This window comes from Carya illinoinensis, chromosome 5, assembly GCF_018687715.1.
Source record: "Carya illinoinensis cultivar Pawnee chromosome 5, C.illinoinensisPawnee_v1, whole genome shotgun sequence".
NCBI classification, from domain to species: Eukaryota; Viridiplantae; Streptophyta; class Magnoliopsida; order Fagales; family Juglandaceae; genus Carya; species Carya illinoinensis.
The window spans coordinates 13029415-13050150 of NC_056756.1; the positions used below are offsets into that span (position 1 = coordinate 13029415).

Below are 20736 nucleotides of genomic sequence, written 5' to 3' on the forward strand. Positions count from 1 at the left end.
AAATTTGCTAAGAATGAAACGGAGGCGTAATTATCGTTACCGATACTTTCTGCTTATAACTTAATTTTGAATCTATGAAAGCCGTTCATTGGGATTCTTAGCTGTGAGGGGGTGTCTAAAATGACATGAAAGTCCCTCGATTCTGCAGTCAATGATGCTGGTATAGTGGTATTATCAGTTGTCGTACCGACTCAAAGAGTTGCTTTTGGTAATTTCCGCCCTCTATAAAATCGTACATACGATGAATCTGATTGGATACGTACGAGGTATGGTATCTCGAGCACCGGTCTCTTGCCAACAAATTAGCATTGGCTGTTATTCGAATCCTACACCTACAGCTTCTCAAATGTTATTGTTGTGCCACATCATTCATTTTCCATATTCCTTTCAATTATTATAAGTTTAATTATTTATATTTAAAATAATATTATAAATAGACAGTATTATCATTTTATTTTTATCTTATTATATATATAAAATATCACATATTTATTATTATTAAATAATAAAAAATAATTAAATAAAGAAACATTTAATAATAATAAATGTATCACATCTTATACAGTGAAATAAAAATAAGATAGTCGTATGGTTTATAAAATTTTTCTTGTGTTTAATATAACTTTAAAACTCAATATTAGATAATTTAAAATTTTAAAAATTTAGGTTACTTATCTTATTTTGTTAAAAATAAATTATTTTCAAGCTGTAGAACATTATTTTACGCTAAGTTGTCTGCTAATTGTGTGTTAATTTCTCTCTTTTTCGAATGAAATTTTTTAGTTTTTAATATTACCAAGATAAAATTTTGAGATAAAATAAATGATGATTTTCTTATAAATAATTTTCTTGTCTATATTGATAATAAAGAATTTGATAATAATGATCTTTATTTGTTAAAAGAACATTGAGATGAATTGACATGTTAAATGTTTTTATTTTTATTTTACATTCAAACTTGAAACTTTCTATATATTTATGCATGCTTTTAAGTAATTTTTAAAATTTTGTTATACACAAACTTTTATGGAAAAGTATAGTTACAAGCATAATTGTGCACTAATTTGTGCACCAATATGATGTAATTGATAAAAAAATATATTTTATTGAAAATAATATTAATTTAAATTTTAAATATAAATAAATCAGTATTAATATACAAATTAATATACAACTATATTTATATGTAGCAAAACTCAACTTTTATACATCCTCCCCGCCCCCGCCCCCCTCTGTTTTCTCTCTTCTTATTAAATCCTAGATTCGCCCCTGCCCTTATCCTTCCATCTTTATTAAGATAAAATTAAAAGCAGTTGATTGGCATAGAAGAATATACAAGTGACACAAAACAAGTACGACTCGCCTACTTCAAAAAACAAGATAACCTCTATAAATGAATATGATCTCTACTTGGACAACATCTTCTTTTACTTTTCTTCAACTTTTCTTACCACATAAATATTTCTTTTATAAGTTTTATTTACTACTATTTAATTAAAGATTGAACAACCAAACCCCACATCAACGTCGACAACACATCATCATAAGTCATTCGAACGTAATTAACTTGTGAGACGTTTTCAACAACAATTAAACATAACTAATTAACAATATAATATAATTAATGTTATAAAACTATCGAAAGGAGAGAGAGAGATAGAACTCAGAGAAGTTATGAAACTTATGAATTTCTTAAAAAATTCAACGATATATATAGGCGTATAAAGGGAACTATGCCAGTTACTATGTAGTACTATGCTGGCACTGTGCATATGTCGACCATTCACTATGCCAGTTACCATGTAGTACTATGCTAGCACTATGCACTGTGCGATGTCGGCCATTTACTATGCCAGTTACTATGCAGTACTATGCTGGCACTATGCACACTGTGCTATGTCGACCATTTACTATGCCAGTTACTATGCAGTACTATGCTGGCACTATGCACTGTGCATTTGACGGCTAGCTCAAGGTGGTCATACAATTTTACAATGTTATTTTACAACACTCCCCCTTTGGATGACCACATATAATGAATATGCCTCGTTAAAACCTTGCCAAGGAAAAACTCTGTGGGAAAAAACCAATGGCGAAGGAAAAAGAGTACAATATTCATGTGTACCGTAAAATGCTTTAAGATTGCCTCATTAAAATCTTGCGAAGGAAAACCCAATGGGATAAAACTTTAGCGAAGGAAAAAGAGTACAATCAGCATAAGTCTTCAAGACGTTACTCCCCCTGAAAAGTGCATGATAAAAGGTCTTCAAGTCTCCGCATTCCAATGTTCTGCACAATCTTCTTAAATGTTGCAGTTGGTAATGCTTTTGTGAATAAATCTGCCAGATTATCACTTGATCGTATCTACTTGACTTTAATTTCACCTTTTTCTTGAAGTTCATGAGTATAAAAGAATTTAGGTGAAATATGTTTGGTTCTATCACCTTTGATATATTCTCCTCTAATTTGAGCAATACAAGCAGCATTATCTTCGTATAAAGTTGTTGGACTATCATTAATCACTGGAAGACCACACTTTTCTTGAATATGTTGGATCATTGATCTTAGCCAAATGCATTCTCAACTTGTTTCATGAATTGCAATGATCTCTGAGTGATTTGAAGATGTAGCAGATAGTGTTTGTTTGACAGATCTCCATGATATAGCAGAATTTCCATAAGTAAATACATATCCAGTCTGAGATCTACCTCTGTGTGGATCTGAAAGATAACCTGCGTCTGCATATCCAACTAATTGTGGACTTGAACCATATTGATAAAATAATCTCATATCAACCGTACCTCGAAGGTATCGAAGGATATGTTTAATGCAATTCCAATGTCTTCGAGTTGGTGCGGAACTATATCTTGCAAGTAAATTAACTGAAAATGCAATATCAGGCCGAGTGCAATTTGCAAGATACATCAGGGCTCCAATTGCACTGAGATAAGGTATTTCTGAACCAAGAATTTCTTCATTGTCTTCACAAGGACGAAATGGATCCTTCTGCACATCAAGTGATCGAACAACCATTGGAGTACTCAGGGGATGAGCTTTGTCCATGTAAAAGTGTTTCAAGACTTTCTCTGTATAATTTGACTGATGAATGAGAATTCCATTTGGCAAATGCTCGAGCTGCAGGCCGAGACAAAATTTCGTTTTGCCAAGATCTTTCATTTCAAATTCATTCTTTAAATATGTAGCGGTTCTTCTGATCTCTTCAAGAGTTCCAACAAGATTTAGATCATCAACATAAACCGCAATAATAACAAATCCGGAGTCTGATTTCTTAATAAAAACACATGGGTATATTGGATTATTCTCAAATCCTTCTTTCAATAGATATTCGCTAAGGCGTTTATACCACATGCGTCCGGATTGTTTTAACCCATATAAAGATCTTTGAAGCTTAGTAGAATACATACTTCTGGATGTACTCAGATTAGAAGCTTCAAGCATTTTATATCCTTCAGGGATTTTCATATATATGTCATGATCTAATGATTAATATAAATATGCGGTGACCACATCCATCAACTGCATATCCAATCTTTTTATAACTGCCAAACTAATCAAATATCTGAATGTGATTGCATCCATAACAGGAGAGTATGTTTCCTCATAATCAATCCCCGGTTTCTGCAGGAAACCTTGTGCAACAAGTCGTGCTTTATATCGCACAATTTCATTACTTTCATTACGTTTACGTATAAATACCCATTTATATCCAACAAGCATTACACCCTTTGGTGTTTGTATAATTGGTCCAAAGACCTCTCGCTTTGCTAGCGAGTTTAATTCAGCTTCAATAGCTGATTTCCATTTTGGCCAGTCATTTCTACGTCGACATTCTTCGACAGTTCTTGGCTCAATTTCTTCATTACTTCTGGTAATGTCAAGAGCCATTTTATATGAAAATATGTTGTCGACAACAGTTTTATTTCTATTCAAAATTTCTCCTGTACTCATGAAATGTATCGAGATCTCGTTATTTTCAGGTACCTGTCCCTCTTCAAGGGAAGACATTTCATGAAATACCTCTTCAGGAGGTTCTTTCTCAGGAGATTTACTCTCTTCATGAGCATCAATTACTCTTATGGCCTGTGTTGGTATGGACTCTTCAGGAGTGCCAAATTCATTTTGTATTTTCCTCTTCCGAGGAATTTTGTCCTTAGCACCAATAGGCCGTCCACGCTTCAGGCGTATCTTAGACTCGCCTATTGCTATTTTGGCAACTTGTCCTTCAGGGACTGCAATCCTTGCTGGAACATTAACAGCAGGAATATATGATTTTACCACACCTTTAGTGTCAGTAAATGCATCCGGTAATTGGTTTACAACACTTTGCAAATAAATAATCTTTTGAACCTCTAGATTACATTCTTTTGTACGATGATCAAATTGGGAAAGAGCTTTATTTTCCCAAGTAATTTCTTGTCGTGCTTCAGGCACCGATTTCTCATTACACAATGTTTATCGTGCTTCAGGCACCGACTTCTCATTACCCATTGTTGGAAAAATGGATTCGTCAAAATGACAATCCTCAAAACGTGCCTTAAACATATCCCCTGTAAGAGGCTCAAGGTATCTGATAATAGATGGAGAATCAAACCCAACATATATCCCAAGTCTACGTTGAGGGCCCATCTTTGTACGTTGTGGAGGTGCAATTGGAACATATACAGTACATTCAAAAGTACGAAGATGAGAAATATTTGGTTGCTGACCAAATGCAAGCTGTAATGGTGAATATTTGTGATATGCTGATGGTCTAACTCGAATTAATGATGCTGCATGAATTATAGCATGTCCCCAAGCAGAAATAGGAAGATTTGATTTTATGAGTAAAGGTCTAGCGATTAGCTGAAGCCTTTTAATCAATGATTCAGCTAAACCATTTTGAGTATGTGTGTGGGCAACTGGATGTTCAACATCTATTCCTATTGACATGCAATAATTATCAAAAGCTTGAGATGTAAATTCTCCTGCATTATCCAATCGAATAGTTTTAATTGGATAGTCAGGGAATTGTGCTCGTAGCTTAATTATTTGTGCAAGAAGTTTAGCAAATGCAGCATTTCTAGTGGAAAGTAAACAAACATGTGACCATCGACTTGATGCATCAATTAAAACCATAAAATATCTGAACGGTCCACTTGATGGTTGAATAGGCCCACATATATCTCCATGAATCCTTTATAAAAAAAAAATGGAGATTCAAAACCAACCTTTGAGATAGATGGTTTGATAATCAATTTACCTTGAGAACATGCAGAGCATGGATATTCATTGGGTAAGATAATCTTCTGATTCTTTAGGGGATGCTCATACGAATTATCAATTATTCGTCTCATCATTATTGATCCCGGATGTCCAAGGCGATCATGCCAAGTCATAAATATTTTGGGATCAATGCACTTCTGGTGTATTACAACATGTGATTCAATTGTTCTCATTTTTGTATAATACAATCCAGATGAGAGGGCAGGCAGTTTTTCTAATACGAGCTTCTGACTCGAAATTATTTTAGTAATGAGAAGATGCTCTTTATCGTCTTCGTTAATGGTTTCAATATGACAACCATTACGACTTATATCTTTAAAACTTAATAAATTTCTTCTGGATTGTGAAGAAAATAGAGCATAATTAATGCAAAATTTAGTGTCATTAGGCAACACAATATAAGCTCTTCCGGAACCTTCAATTAGATTCGATGAACTGAAGATGGTATGAACATAGGCTTTACTCAATGTTAGATTTTGAAAATATTTTTTATCCTTAAGAATTGTGTGAGTTATAGCACTGTCAGCCAGACATACATCTTTATTATTCATCTCGGAGATAGAAAGTTCATCAATAAGACTCATGATTCTACAAAATATATAAAACTTTCATTAAAAAAAACATTACAGAATAAAAATATTTTACAATAATATAAAGGAAATTCATTAATTAAAAAGGAACACTTCCATGATCAACTCTACCACTAGAATCCTCAAAGAAATCAGAAACATCAAGACTTGTAATATCTTCTCCATCTATAGAATTTAAAGCATATGATGGTTCAGCAAAATTTGTTTCAAATTTCTTTATTTTTTCTTTTATGGAAGATTGGTATAAGTCAACCAAGTGTTTAGCTGTACGACAGGTACGAGACCAATGTCCAGTCATACCACATCTATGGCATTCATCTTCATATTTCTTTACAAATTTATTTTGAGGACCTTTGCCCTTTTCTGAGTTGAACCACTTCTGGTGGTACAGTGTATATCTATTATTTTCCCTTTTAGTGTGGTCACTTCTAAGACCTCCACTTCTATAGTTTTTCTTACCACGTCCACGCCCTCTTTTTCTTTGAAAAGATGCACCATTCGCTTCTGGGAATGATGTAAATCTAGTACCATTCACTTCAGTGAATGATATAGAACCAGTAGGACGTGACTGGTGATTTCTTAATAAAAGCTCATTATTTTGCTCAGCTAATAGAAGACAAGATATAAGTTCAGAATATTTCTTGAACTTTCGCTCTCGATACTGCTGCTGCAGGAGCACATTCGAGGCATAAAAAGTAGTATATGTCTTCTCTAACAAGTCATCATCAGTGACTTTTTCACCACATAATTTCAATAGCGAGCTAATTTTAAAGAGTGCAGAGTTATACTCACTAACACTCTTGAAGTCTTGCAACCTCAGGTGCATCCAATCATGACGAGCTTTTGGGAGGATTACAGTTTTCTGGTGTTCATATCTCTCCCTTAAATCATTCCACAAAATAAGTGGATCTTTCACCGTTAGATACTCAGTTTTTAATTCTTCATGAAGATGGTGCCGAAGGAAAATCATTGCCTTAGCACGGTCCTACAGGGACCCTTGATTTCCTTCTTTAATTGTATCTCCCAGGTTCATTGCATCCAGATGGATCTCAGCATCAAGGATCCAAGATAAATAATTTTTTCCAGAAATGTCAAGAGCAACGAATTTCAATTTTGTAAGATTTGACATTTTCTACATATATAAATCAGGAACATAAGTATGTTTAATATTTCATATTCATTTTGAAAACTACAAAAAAAAAATATATTGAAAAACTTACTTGAAGTAGAGGACTATTAGCTTCAAGATCGTCAGAACTCTCGTGCTGATAACGTGTTATAAAACTATCGAAATGAGAGAGAGAGAGAGAGAGAGAGAGAGAGAGAGAGATAGAACTCAGAGAAGTTATGAAACTTATGAATTTCTTAAAGAATTCAACGATATATATAGGCGTACAAAGGGAACTATGCCAGTTACTATGCAGTACTATGCTGGCACTGTGCATATGTCGACCATTCACTATGCCAGTTACCATGCAGTACTATGCTAGCACTATGCACTGTGCGATGTCGGCCATTTACTATGCCAGTTACTATGCAGTACTATGCTGGCACTATGCACACTGTGCTATGTCGGCCATTTACTATGCCAGTTACTATACAGTATTATGCTGGCACTATGCACTGTGCATTTGACGGCTAGCTCAAGGTGGTCATACAATTTTACAATGTTATTTTACAACAATTAATAATTAAAAACTTTTCTCATGTTGCTCGAGTAAGAATATTTAATTAAAAACTTTTAATTAAATATATATAATTAAAAACTTTTCTTCAAATAACAGCCCTCCAATAAAAACATGCCACATATGAGTTCCATTTTATTAACAATGTAACCGCACCACATGCTAATAATATTCACGAAAAAAAATTGGATTCGCAGAAATCCCCCCCCCCCATCTCCAAGAATTCTGCTCTGCGACACATCTCCCTCTTGCAACCACCTCGCAGCAGCGTCGACCACCCCCAACCACCTCAAATCAACGTCCCTTCCTCAGAGGATTGAAGTGGAGATTGTGCAATTTCTGGTAATGGGGTTGGCCTAGCAGGAAATGGTTTTACAAACTTGGAATCGATAACCGTGAGCTTCCTGCACATGGATTTTTTCTGGTTTGGACTATTGACCAACAAATTGATCTTCTTGAGCTCAAAAAATCCAAGCTTTCGCATTGACTGTAAGTGATAAGATACTAAGGTCATACTTTCATCTGACAAAGGTGAAAATTTTGGAATTTTTTGTGCTTGGATGCTGGTTTTTTTGTTCTTTCATCTATGGCTTCCATTTTTGTTTGGGTAGCTACTGTAAAAGAAGGTGGTTGATGAATTGGAGGCAGCTGGTAAAGCTATGGAGGAATTGAAGGAATAAAAGTGTTTGGGTCAGTGATTTGAGTTGCTTTGTGTAAAAATCTAACTTCAAAAAATGTTGATTTGTGCTGATTTGAGGGAGAATGGGCAACAGACGATGAACACAGAAAGTGAAAATTTGAAATTATTGGGTGTTTTGGTTTTATGTTCTTTACTGTAAAGTTGCTGATGTGTAGCCCTTTGATTGAGGGCTGTTAAACACCCAAAATTCCAGCCGACCGTTCTAAACAAGTACTCATATATATATATATATATATATATATATATATATATACTAGGAAATACAATGTCCTTCGGACGTTTGCCTGGTGGGGCATAAATTTGGTTCTTAATCAAAGAGAATGATGAAAATAAAAAATTGTATAACTTGACATTATGTTGATAAAATAAATATTAATAAAAAAATCTAAGAATTTTTGTTGGACCAAAAAATCATTAAGCGTTAAATGTTGTGGATGTATGCAATAGAAGTTTAAAGTATTTTGGTTAGTCAACTTGTTATATCGTTTTGTAGAGTATAACAAGTACTACTATAATATTGGTATATAAATTTTTATAGATATCTATTTGCATTTTTTTTTTAACACGTAAAAGAAATTTTAAAAAACTCAACATTGAAAATTATTTCCCATTATTCAAACTACAGCGCCCAATAGAGATCTCAAAACTAAAGCCACGACCTCCAGTGCCAACTCGATTGTATGCAGTCATTTCTGGAGAGACAGACACTGATGCCCCAAGAACATATAGAGCAAATGTGATTCCTGGTATATTTTGAAGACCACTATATTGTTAAGCTTAGTTAAGATTGATTGGATATGCATGATTAATTGCATATTTATATGGATCAATATTTATGTTCATAATAAGGATATGAAACTAACTGGTACAATCTTTCTTTTCAGGAATCGTAATCTTCTCTGAGGTGGAGGCAAATGATTCTAGAGTTTTGAATTCAGCACATATCATCATTGCTAGACAATCAATGCATCCATGTTGTGCTTTGGAAACTAAGGGGAGAAAATACTTACAGCCATTACTTGCATAGAGATAAGAGTAACCAGTAGAAAAATATGGAAAAAAAAAAAGAGTAATCAGGCATGCAGTTTCATCCCCATTCAGTGAAGGCCATAGGAGCATGGTTTCTAGCGTCTTCCTAATTTTGAACACAAAAGGATGGGTAACTGAATCTCTGCCTCTGATCTACAATGCAGAAAAAACCTTTACATTAGCTGTGGCATAATTATTATTGATGACGCTTTGGATCAAAGTAATCAAGAAAAACAATACTTCATGATCACATTAAAATATATTGATATCATAAGATTATTACCATAAGGGAAGTGCAAACTGAAAACAAACAAACTTTTATCTTCAGTATATCCTGAGAGCTGCTACATGCTCTAACTCGGTGCAAAGAATTGGAAATAGAACCTAACAAATCAAAAGGAAGAGTCAAAAAGTATTTGAACATGAAAATGAGAAGACACGCAATTAAAACAACAACCAGAAATGAGAACCCAATAATTGCTTCTAGAAAGTAAAACCAACACCAATTACATCAATTTGGAAACTTTTAAAAAAGAAAAAAGAAAAAAAAACCATAACCAAATAATCAAACAATCTCAAGCATAAGCCAAATAAGATGCACTAATAACAAGATTGGGCACAGTTGTTGATACTTGGGGGTGAATGCGACCACAAAGCTTAGCAGCAAGTTTTCGTACATCGTCAAATTCAAACTTATGAAATGCCCTAAAATAAAGAACTGAAGAAATAAGTACATTTCATTAAGTATACTGAAGTAACTGAGGTTATTCATGTGAATCAACCTGTTTAGAAGGAGAGCAGCAGCACTGTCATGATTGTTGATATCTTGATCCCCTGGAATTTTCCCAAATAACAAGCAAAGATTTTACAAGTGAACTGTAACTAAAAAATTTGTAAAATGAGAAGCTTCAATTGGGATTTAGAGAACATTCAAGGGGGACATGAATGAAATTATTAGATTTGAAATACCATCTGTTAAATACAATTAGTATTTCAGATTCATATTACGATTTTGTAAGAAGTGTGCATTATTAAAGGAGAAATAAAATAGAACACATAGAAGATCTACCAAAAGATAGAAATACAAATATGAATATTTGTGAAGCATTATTTTATTATCTCGAAACAAAATTACAGAAATTTGAGGCTTTTCGCCTCAATCTTTAAACGCTCTTGCTCTTCAAAAATCTGCATGTCTTTCCTATCTAAAGGAGTAGTCACTCGAAAAGAAGATTTAAGCAAAGATTTTAAATCTCTATTATCTCGCTTTAGTGCTTCTATCTTCATGTTGGGCTCCAGAAGAAGCCGCTGAAGAATAGAAATATTCTCGTGGAGTTTGTCAACCCCACCAGTCCTGGATTGTAGTCGCTGAGAATATGCGACAATGGTTGATGAGTATCGAGTGCCGAGACTCACAAGCTCGTAGATAATTTCATCATCTGACTTATTAGTCAGATCATTATTGGATTGAATTATAGCACCTACGGAAGAAGCAGAAACAACTTGTGAACGAGGTGCAGAATACCTCATATATTGGTAATGAGAAGATTGTTGAGCCATTACAAAATGAGAAAGCAGAAAGAAATTGCAGAGTAAGAATGCAGACTGATTTCAGAAAAGTGAAGAAGATGAGATGCGAAAGAAGATGAACTGAATAATTCTTTTATAGAGAAAATTATGACGAATCATCTCTCGTGAAGCATTTCTCTACAAGAGACAAGAGCGATGTAGTATCATAGCTGCGGCGCCTGACAGTTACAGAAGAGCAATGTAGTATCATAGATGTGGCGCCTGACAACTACAGAAGAGCAATGTAGTGTCATAGCTATGCGGCGCCTGACAGCTACAGAAGACCTGTAAAAATCCTACGGATCAAAGTTGTCTGGTCTAAAACAGAGGGCCACCGCTTTTGTTAAAAAAAACTGAGAGAGAGAGAGAGAGAGAGAGAGAGGTTAACGGCTTAATTTTGATGAATTCTCTACTAACTATGGTATTTACAATAATATTTAAAGTATATCGCTTATGTTTTTCTAAGGCAATCGAGAATTTACCACTGAAAATCGAAGATCTTGGACATGGGTACGGCTGAAAAAATCCTAGGAGCTCGAATCCGCACCGTTTTCCACCAGAAAACCCTCCAAAAGAGAACAAAAAAGAGAAACCCAAAGAAGACAACGGCCAAAATCTCTTCGTACATAGCTTTAGGCCAGGAGTTCATGAGAGTAACAAAACTACCAGGACATGAAAACCCTATGAGATAGGGCAAAAAAAAGTAGAGAAAAGAAGTGAGAGGAAAGAGAAGGTGAGGAGCGAAATGATAGAAGTCGGGGTGGGTCAATGGGGAATACTTTTATGAGTTTTGCTGTATACAAGCACAGTCGCGTATTAATCTGTGTACTAATACTGATTCATTCATACTTAAAATTTAAATTAACATTGTTTTCAATAAAATCTACTTTTTGATCAATCACATCACATTGGTGTACAGATTAGTACACAATTATGCTTGCAACTATATGTTTCCTACTTTTATTTCGTTAGAGGAATGTGGGAGGTTTGTGTACGTGACAATACACACAACAGAAAGCCACATGTAATATATTTGTGCTGAGAAGTCGATTTTATCCCACCAAATGAAAACCAGCCGTCCTTAAAACGGTTTTCAGTTTTGCTTTTTGGTGAATTACGACTTACAACATGGCAATCAGTTTTGGATTCTTTCCCGACAGCCTCAACCATTTCCTCACAAAATCTAACTACTCTCCCACTAAAAGTCTGCACACTCTCCAATATCACCATCTCTTTTGTCACCCATTTTCTCACCAAATATAACTACTCTCCCACTAAAAATCTCCACTCTCCAATATCACCTCTCTTTTGTCTCGACTCTCACTCGAAATCATGTGCATAATTTATTTTATCTCACCAAATCTAACTACTCTCCCACTAAAAGTCTCCACACTCTTCGGCTGTCTCACGATTAAGAAGGATGAATGAAATGATTTTTTGTAAGGAAATAATTAAAAGTTTGATAAAATAAATAATAAATAAAGGCATGATTAAAAAATAATAAATGAAATTAATGGTACTGCCATTCTATGGTGAAATACTTTTCTGCTTTATTGCACTCATTATTGATTTGAAAATAACGGAAAGTTAAAAACATTGGAAACATCATCAAAACAGCATGAGATTAGTAATAGTCATCATTGACAATTTCATATCATACTGCCTCTTGATCCTTGGGTGGGATTGAATCAACAGACTTCCTATAATCTACAATGGAGTTGAGCAGATCTATTTTTGCTTGTGCTCTTGCTGCTTCATCTTTATAACGATTCTCTATTGGATCCACCAACTATTAAAAACAAAGAGCGAGTCAAGCAAGCGGGAGAAAATATGAAGACAAACTAATGAATTTAGAAAATATATTTAGATAAAAATGTTGAGGATCATGCTCATCTAAGGTAAAGATACTTTGGATTCTCCTCTCTTTCTCTCCTGACTTAGAGCCACAATCTATCTATCTATCATTAATTATCATAGACCAGAGAGAGTGCCAAGTAACCGACAAATTAATAGTTATAAAAAAATTTACGATATTTGAAAATAGAAATTGAATTAGCTTATTCGAGAAGCCTAATAGAGTACTTTGGACTATGTTTTTAGAGTGAAAATGTATTATTATTTCTTATATATATATGAAATTATTATTTAATTTTTCGTTTCGACTTTTCAATAAAAAACAAAATTTGGTTGCGCACACATATCCACGTCCCCGTGAAATATTGTGGAGACTTTTGAGTCTTTCTGTTGACTTTTTGGCATGGTGAGGCATCTAAGAAAATGTTTGCTCGTGGATAGAGGTGATGTTGATTAGCCCCACTTTGCACTATGTAAGTAACAATAGATAATACTATGAGAGAGCCTTTCTTTTCTAATGACGTCTCTCATATCGCTCCCAATAGTATTTCGGTAGGGTCCGGCATGCATGTGCATTTTTATTGTGGAAAAAAAGTTTAAAACCCTACTGTTTAAGTTCAACAAGATATTTAGTAAGACAAAATAACAAATCTAATGACTGAACCTTGTGTTGGTATCCCCGAGTGGCCCTGTAATATTAGGCCCCGCCTCTAAGGAAAAGAGAATTAAAAAATAAATTCACCAACTCCAACTCTCACCCACTAACCCATCCAAAATCACCATTAATCAATCATTCAATTATACTATTGGAATAACGATACACTATTCTCGCACGTTTTTGAAGCTTGTGAAAAAAAAAGAGGCCGAGGCCGGGGCCAGGGCCCAGGCAATAATTTAGAGAATAATTATTTATTAATATCGGTGAGTCTCGCCTGTTTGCACTGAATTCCAATTTTACATTTTGTGATTCCGAAATTAATTAATTAAATAATAAAAAAATGCAATTAAAATATAAAATACTAAAGTAGTATTTTTGGCTTTGTCTGTGTCAAACGTATTGAATTTATCAAATCTAAGGCTTAATTATTATTATTTTAAAAAAAAGTAAATAACTAAAAAAATAAATACTGAACCAACGCCACAAAAAGCCATAAGACTTTTCATATGCCCAGGCCATCTTATTTAAGTGATCACATGTTTTGCTCCGGCCACGAGCTTTGTTTTTCTTTTTTTTTTTTTTTTTTTTTAATATCTGAAGGAAATATACTACTATTAAAAAACTAAACAAAATACCCATTTCGTTATTGACTTGTTGTGGCATAAGCCATCTATTTCCCACCAGCGGTTGTCATGGGGAGGAAAATCGTGGCTAAATAACATATTTCTTGTAGTGTTTGTGCTAATCTACATTCGATAATTCTGGGCGTTTCTAACGATGGAGCCCATAAATAATTGAATTATATAATGATCGACAGCTTTGAATTCAAATTTACAAATTCTCAACACTAAATTAACACAATTCAAAACGAAAATTAGTGGATAAAGGTCAAGGATCGTTATTAATGATGAATAAAACTATTCTATTTTTTGGCGGTACAGGTGGAATCGGATAAGAACAATGGAGAAGTCATCGCTTGAATAGTTGAAAACCCATTACGTGAATTTTTTAAAACTTTCATGATGCTCATCTAATCTCTATCAATTAAAAAAGTTTACAGGGAAAGTTGGTGCTAAGTCCCTTTCTCGAAAGCTCCCTCCTACCGACACATCTAAGAGCTCTCGCTCCGATTTGGTTTTGAGGAGACAAAGACCTATGTTCATTCAAAGAACAAAACAACAGTTAGTTCTTGATTATCAACTTACTATGGTTCAAATCTTTTTCTTCCAATATAATCAGATCCTAATAAAAACCATGAAAAATCAGTCCCTGATCTTTGTTGATCTTTGGAACCCAATCGTTTGTTGCAGGATTGCTTCTGGATTCAATGCACGACACCCCACCTGCGCCATCTTGGCCGTTCTGCAACTTAAGTACCTCGTGTCCACCTTCACCTTCTGCTCCCACCCCCCTTATAAACCCGCTTCCTGTCTGTTTAATCAAAAAATGGAAACTCAACAAGCATTCAAGATCTCGAAACCAAAATAATAGATCATTAACTTTCGTCGGAAAATAAACTAAATGGTAAGACAAGGGTTGATATCAATGATATCGAACCGTGTGATGCTGTTTGTCGATGGAGTGCAACTCCCTGTAATACTGGGTCTCCACATATTCATCTTGTACCTTAGGAGCTCCATCGGCCGAAAATGTAATCTGCAAATCGTCCAGCGTTTCGAGAAATTAAGAAATTACAAAGAAACCTAAAAAAGAAAAGCAGAAAATCTAAAGCGGTGCTAGAATGCTTGCAAGAGACCTGAGATCGAGATTGAAGCGCTCGGAACTTGTCAAGCTCAGGAATATTTTCATTATGCATATCAGCAACTAAAATGAAACACATCAAAAAATTGCATCTTCTGATTTGCTCGTATGTACTCAGAACACTAAGAAATAAAAATAAAACACAGTTAGTAAAGATACGTTGGTGGGGGAGAAATCAAAAAAACACATAAGTCATATAAATCAAAATTTGAAGAACAAGAAACAAAAAAGTAGAACAAATCAAACCGAACAAAAAATAAATAAACTTGAATGGAAAGCCAAAAAAAAAAAACATATGAACACAGATAGCAAAAATGGAAAGAAAAACAATTTTTGTTTTGTAGATTTGAAAAATACAAAGGTAATATACATCAAACGACGATAAACAAGAAAAAAAATTGGAAGAAATCAAACGCATCAACAAAAAAAAAAAAAACTTGGAGCGAAAACTGAAAAACCCTAGCAAGACATCGCAAAAAAAAAATGTATTCCACAGATTTGAAACGCAAGGAAAAAGAAAACCTTAATCGAATATACACGAAGAGATGAAAGAACAAACAGATATCTTCAGAACTGTTCAGATCTCTAAATATATGCAAGAAAATAAACCAAGAACCGATCTCTTCAAACTGAAAAGGTCTAAGAACACAGATCGCAAAAAAAAAAAAAAAAAAAAAAAAATTATTCTACAAATCTGAGATGCAAGGAAAAAAACTTTAATCGAATATACATGAAACCCAAGAAATTTTTTTTTCTACATGAATGTAACAACAAACGCAACAATCTATTCAGATCTGTAAATAAACGCAAGAAAATAAACCAAAAATGAAACAAAAAATAAACATGAATGGAAAAGATAAAAAGATTAAGAACACATATCTAAACGCAAAAAAAAAATAAACAAAAAAAGAGCATCAAACCAAACAAGTAAGAAACAAAAAAATACTTTAAAGGAAATGAAAAAAAAGAAGAAGAGAACTTCATCATCAACCACGGGATGAAAACTAAAAAGAAAACATAGGAAGAACACTCGAAGCCATCTGAAAAAACACTCCAAGAAGACATGAAAACATCAAGAACACTGCCAAGGCATCATCGACTACCGTAACAAAAAAATTGGAAAAACCCACAAAGAAATCCCTAAAAAATGCAAACAAAAATAAGCAACCAAACAAACCCTCGCAATAACCCATCGAAACCGTCCCAAAATGACGAAAAAAATCCCAACTTTCAACCCACAAGAGGATCCCAAACACAAACAAAAAAAATCGGCAACACCCACAAAATGCCATTTTATACAGCAAATCAACCACAGATCTGAAATGAAATGGCAAAAAAAAAAACAAGCAAAAACCAAACAAAACAATATGTAAAAGCAGGAGAAGAAGAGGGGAGGGCACGGGGAAGCAAAAACAAAGAGAGAACGAAAGGGGGAGTGGGGAAGGAGAATCTCGAGGGAAAAGAAAAAAAGAAAAAGGGCTAAGCAACCGAAGAGAAATGAAACACACATCTAAACACAAAGAGAAAACAAAAATGTAAGAGGAGCGGAAGAAGGTGGGGCGCGGAAGAAGAAACAGAGGAGAGAGAGAGAGAGAGAGAGAGAGAGAGAGAGAGAGAGAGAGAGAGAGAGAAGGGAGGCAGGCGAGAAAGATCTGGAAGGGAGAGAGGAGTTTATGTTGCTTTTATAGTTAGGGTTTTGGTGGTGTCAAAACGGCGCCGTTTTGGGTAGGGACGGTGTGGGTATGGAAAAAGACCAAAAGAAGCATCAGTAGAATAAAAGTAGAATGTAAATAACCGTAATTGTCAAATAAAACTAAGGGTAAAATTGGAAATAAAAATGTTGGACGAAAATACTGTTCTTAAGCGATTCGCACTTTATATATTAGTATAGATATATATATATATATATATATATATATATAATTTTTAATTTTCAAAGTACGAAGCCTTTCTCTTATGTATGAAGTGATGTCAGCTACATCTTTTTTCTTTTGGGAGAAAATTAACGAGAAATGATAATTATAATAGCAAGAATGTAAATTGTCTTATAATTATTTTGAAAAAAATAAATAAATATAAAATTCATATGAGAAAAAAATTAATTTTTTAATAGTGGATCTCACTCTTTTGTAAAGTAACTGCACAACACTTGCACACTTTATAACTATATGTAATATTACTCTAAAATTAATGGAGATAAAAAGGTGTTTAAAAATTCTTTTGTGCTTAGTTGTCAATTTCTGTAAAATGTAGAACTAATTTTTAATTTGCTATTTTGAGTTTCAAAATTAGCATTACGTGTTTCCATAAAAGACTAAATACGTACGCTATTTTGTAATTAAACGAATTAATTGTATAAAATAAAAATACTTCTATTTTAGGGTTGGTTTATAATTTGATTAAGGGCAGTGTGGATTTAGCACAAGACTGGTCACGAGAAGAACAAAAACGTTTTTTATTATTTTTATTTTTTCATTTATTTTTTTATTATTTTTTTAAAAAATCATAACATCACTAAAAAAATACTTCTTTAATCACTAAGTAAAAAACAGAAAAAAAAAAAAAAAAAAAAAAATTAACGGTACCCAATTGTCGGTGACTCTATCGATATCATTTTTGTTTGACTAAATGAGTTAATAGTTTGTCAAACACCTCCTTAGATGAAATTCAATAGTTGAATTACTATATATCATGATACGACACTATTTATCAATCATCTAATTAATAAGCTAACATTTAATTTTCCATTAAAAAAAGAACAACTGATTTAATGGTTGATGGACAATGTCATATCAGCATAATATGCTAAAATTACAGCGAAAGTCTCGCTATATATATCTCTCTTTTCAACCACTTATTCTCTAACCATTTCAGTCATTCAATATTCTTATTAAGGCACAAATAACCAACCTTTCTAGCTCGATGAGGCTTCTTATTAGAAGCCTTAATAAGAAACCGTGTTCCATTAACCTGTTCTAATATCACTCTTCCCAATAGTTTAAGGTGAAGGCCGCCCGAAAGTAATAAATTTAATTATTTGTATTATATTTTTAACATCGCTTTATTTTGTTTTTATCCACCTTGATCCACCTTAATCACGTACAAATTCCTCTTTTTTTCATGATTTCATGTATTGTCGAAAACTTTATGTGATTGAATGAGTTTTGCTACAGGTACCCGGCATTAGATACCTTTGGAGTAACCGGTTGACTTGATTAAAAAAATATATATATAAGAAAATAAAAATAAATCAATTGAAGAAGAGAAAGGAGAGAGTGTCATCTGGAGAGAGAGAGAGAGAGAGAGAGAGAGAGAGAGAGAGAGAGAGAGAGAGAGAGAGAGAGAGAGAGAGAGAGAGAGAGAGAGAGAGAGAGAGAGAGAGAGAGAGAGAGAGAGAGAGAGAGAGAACAGGCAGTCTGAGAGAGAGGGAGAGAAAGCTTGCAGTCTGTTACCGTGGGGAGATGAAGGGAGAAGCAACTCTGTTTTCCCCCTTGGCCTTTGCAATAGTTGCGCTTGGCTGATGAGAAATTTTCAGATTCTAATGATATTTGGATATTGAGTCTTTCTAAATTTCCTGTCATTTGGAACCTTGAAAGACCAAAATTTTTTATCAACTCGTGTGCGAATCAAGTGAGAACAAAGAAACCTATAATTTCTTATTGAGTAATTTTTCCGTGGTTGTGAATGTTTATATATTTTGAATGCCTGCAAATGATTTCAAGGGTTATTTTGTCTCACTCTACGAATGTTTGCACATTTTAGTTTCTCCGGTAAGAATTTGACATTTATGGTATAGAAAGAAGTTTATTTGCTACTTTGTGTCATTTTACTCTGATAATCCTCTTGAATGTGGTTTAATTTTGAGAATATTCAGAGTTTGTGAGTTGTTGGGTTTTCAACATCACTTTTGCAGAGAATGGTCTTTTCGTTAACATTTTTTCTTGTCACTTTTGTCCTAATTGCTAAGTTATTTGTAAATACTTTGTCTGTGAGAAGACGAAGTCGAGGAGAAGATGAGAAGACGAAACTATTTTTGTGGGTAGAAGAAAAGAGAAGCAACTCTATTTTCGTGGATACATGAAGGGAGAAGCAGAGTGTTCGACGAAGGGAAGGAAAGGAATAGCAAAGCCTTAGTGATTTTGATGTATATGAAACGCAGTGTTTTATTTATATACGTGGAGGAACGGGTACACGGGGTTCCCCTACCAGGTGCAAATAGCCTTTTTCTTTTAGTATTTAAAAATTATGCCACATAGGCATTTCATGTCAAGCAGGAGGGCAGAGCGGAAGGAAAGTGCAGTGGGAGTAGCATTTCTCTGTATCCCAATGACCGGCATTCGGACTAGATTCAAAATTACGTCATAAAAAAAAATAAAAAGTATTGCTGACCACACTAAGTGCATGTTTGGGATTGCGGTAGAAAATATTATTTTTAACTTAAAGCTTATAGCTTAGAACTTAACACAATAAACTCTACTATTAAAAAGCTATTTATTGTTTGGGATCCGTATGTCTATAGCACTTTTAAATATACTAATTTGTTTGGAAACAAATTTAAAAAGTATTTTTTGCCATAAAAATGACATAAAAGGGCATCTACTTGATAAAAATAAAATATTATAATAAAATAATAACAAAAATAGTCTAATAGATTTTTCAATAATTATAATGAAAAAGAAAATTTGTTTAACGATGCATAAGTAATAGGCAAAATTTTGAGTAGATTATATGGGAATAATAAAAAATATGGATTGGTAAAGTTGTCATTGTGCTAAAATAATGAGGGTCATTTCGTAATGTACATAGCTCGATAAAATAGGGATTACTTTTTCTAAAGTACTTCTGACAAAAAGTTGAAACGTAGTTTTTTACTTTTTCTTAGTTTAGAAATATTTTAATGTAAAACTACCAAACGGATAAATTTTATTATATAAGCATTTTATACCGTTTTATCGCACTTTTTAAACCTCACACCACAATACCAAACAGGCCCTAACTATGTAATGCTGATAACCGAATTTTGGACTAGATACAGTTTTTAGTGTAAAGTCTTTTATAGATTTTTTTATTTAAAAAAAGGTGACGTTTATTATTAAAATAATAATAACTTTAACTCCTTTTTTTTTTCAAGAGGTGAATATGCAAATCTTACCCCTAACTTAAAATTTTAACGAATCTTACTATTTTTTTTTTTAACAATTACCAATTCTTTTAAAAAAGAGAAATGATATTTACAGTCGTAGTTGTGTAAATGTTGTACAGTCTTTTTGAAAAAAATAAATTAATACGAGAACTACATGAAAAAAAAAAAAAACTAATTTTTTAATCTTGGACTCCACTCTTTTTCAAAGCAATTGTACAACGTTTGTACATTTTACGACTGTATGTAGTATTACTCTTTAAAAAAAATGTAGGGAGGTTGCCACTCATTTGGCATTACATATATATATATATACACGTAGATGTATGTGTGGCCTCCATTGTTGTCTCTTTCAAACTTTAATTTCCAATATCGGTTTGATTCTTGAGAAAAGCAAAATAAAGATAGCACAGAATGGGTCACAGAAAGATGCAGCAAAGCATAAGGATATCGACGATTGGCTTCTG

At 33.5% G+C, this 20736-nt stretch overlaps 1 protein-coding gene across 1 annotated transcript; it reads right to left on the minus strand.

The window, feature by feature from the left end:
* Nucleotides 1-14330: 14330 nt before the first annotated feature.
* Nucleotides 14331-15783, minus strand: LOC122311602. Its single transcript, XM_043126209.1, has 4 exons — nt 15125-15783; nt 14926-15024; nt 14638-14799; nt 14331-14521 (listed from the first exon to the last, which is right to left on the minus strand). Exons 1-4 carry the CDS (start codon nt 15206-15208, stop codon nt 14480-14482), a joined length of 387 nt encoding a protein of 128 aa, XP_042982143.1. The 5' UTR covers nt 15209-15783; the 3' UTR covers nt 14331-14479.
* Between the last annotated feature and the right edge of the window lie 4953 nt (nt 15784-20736).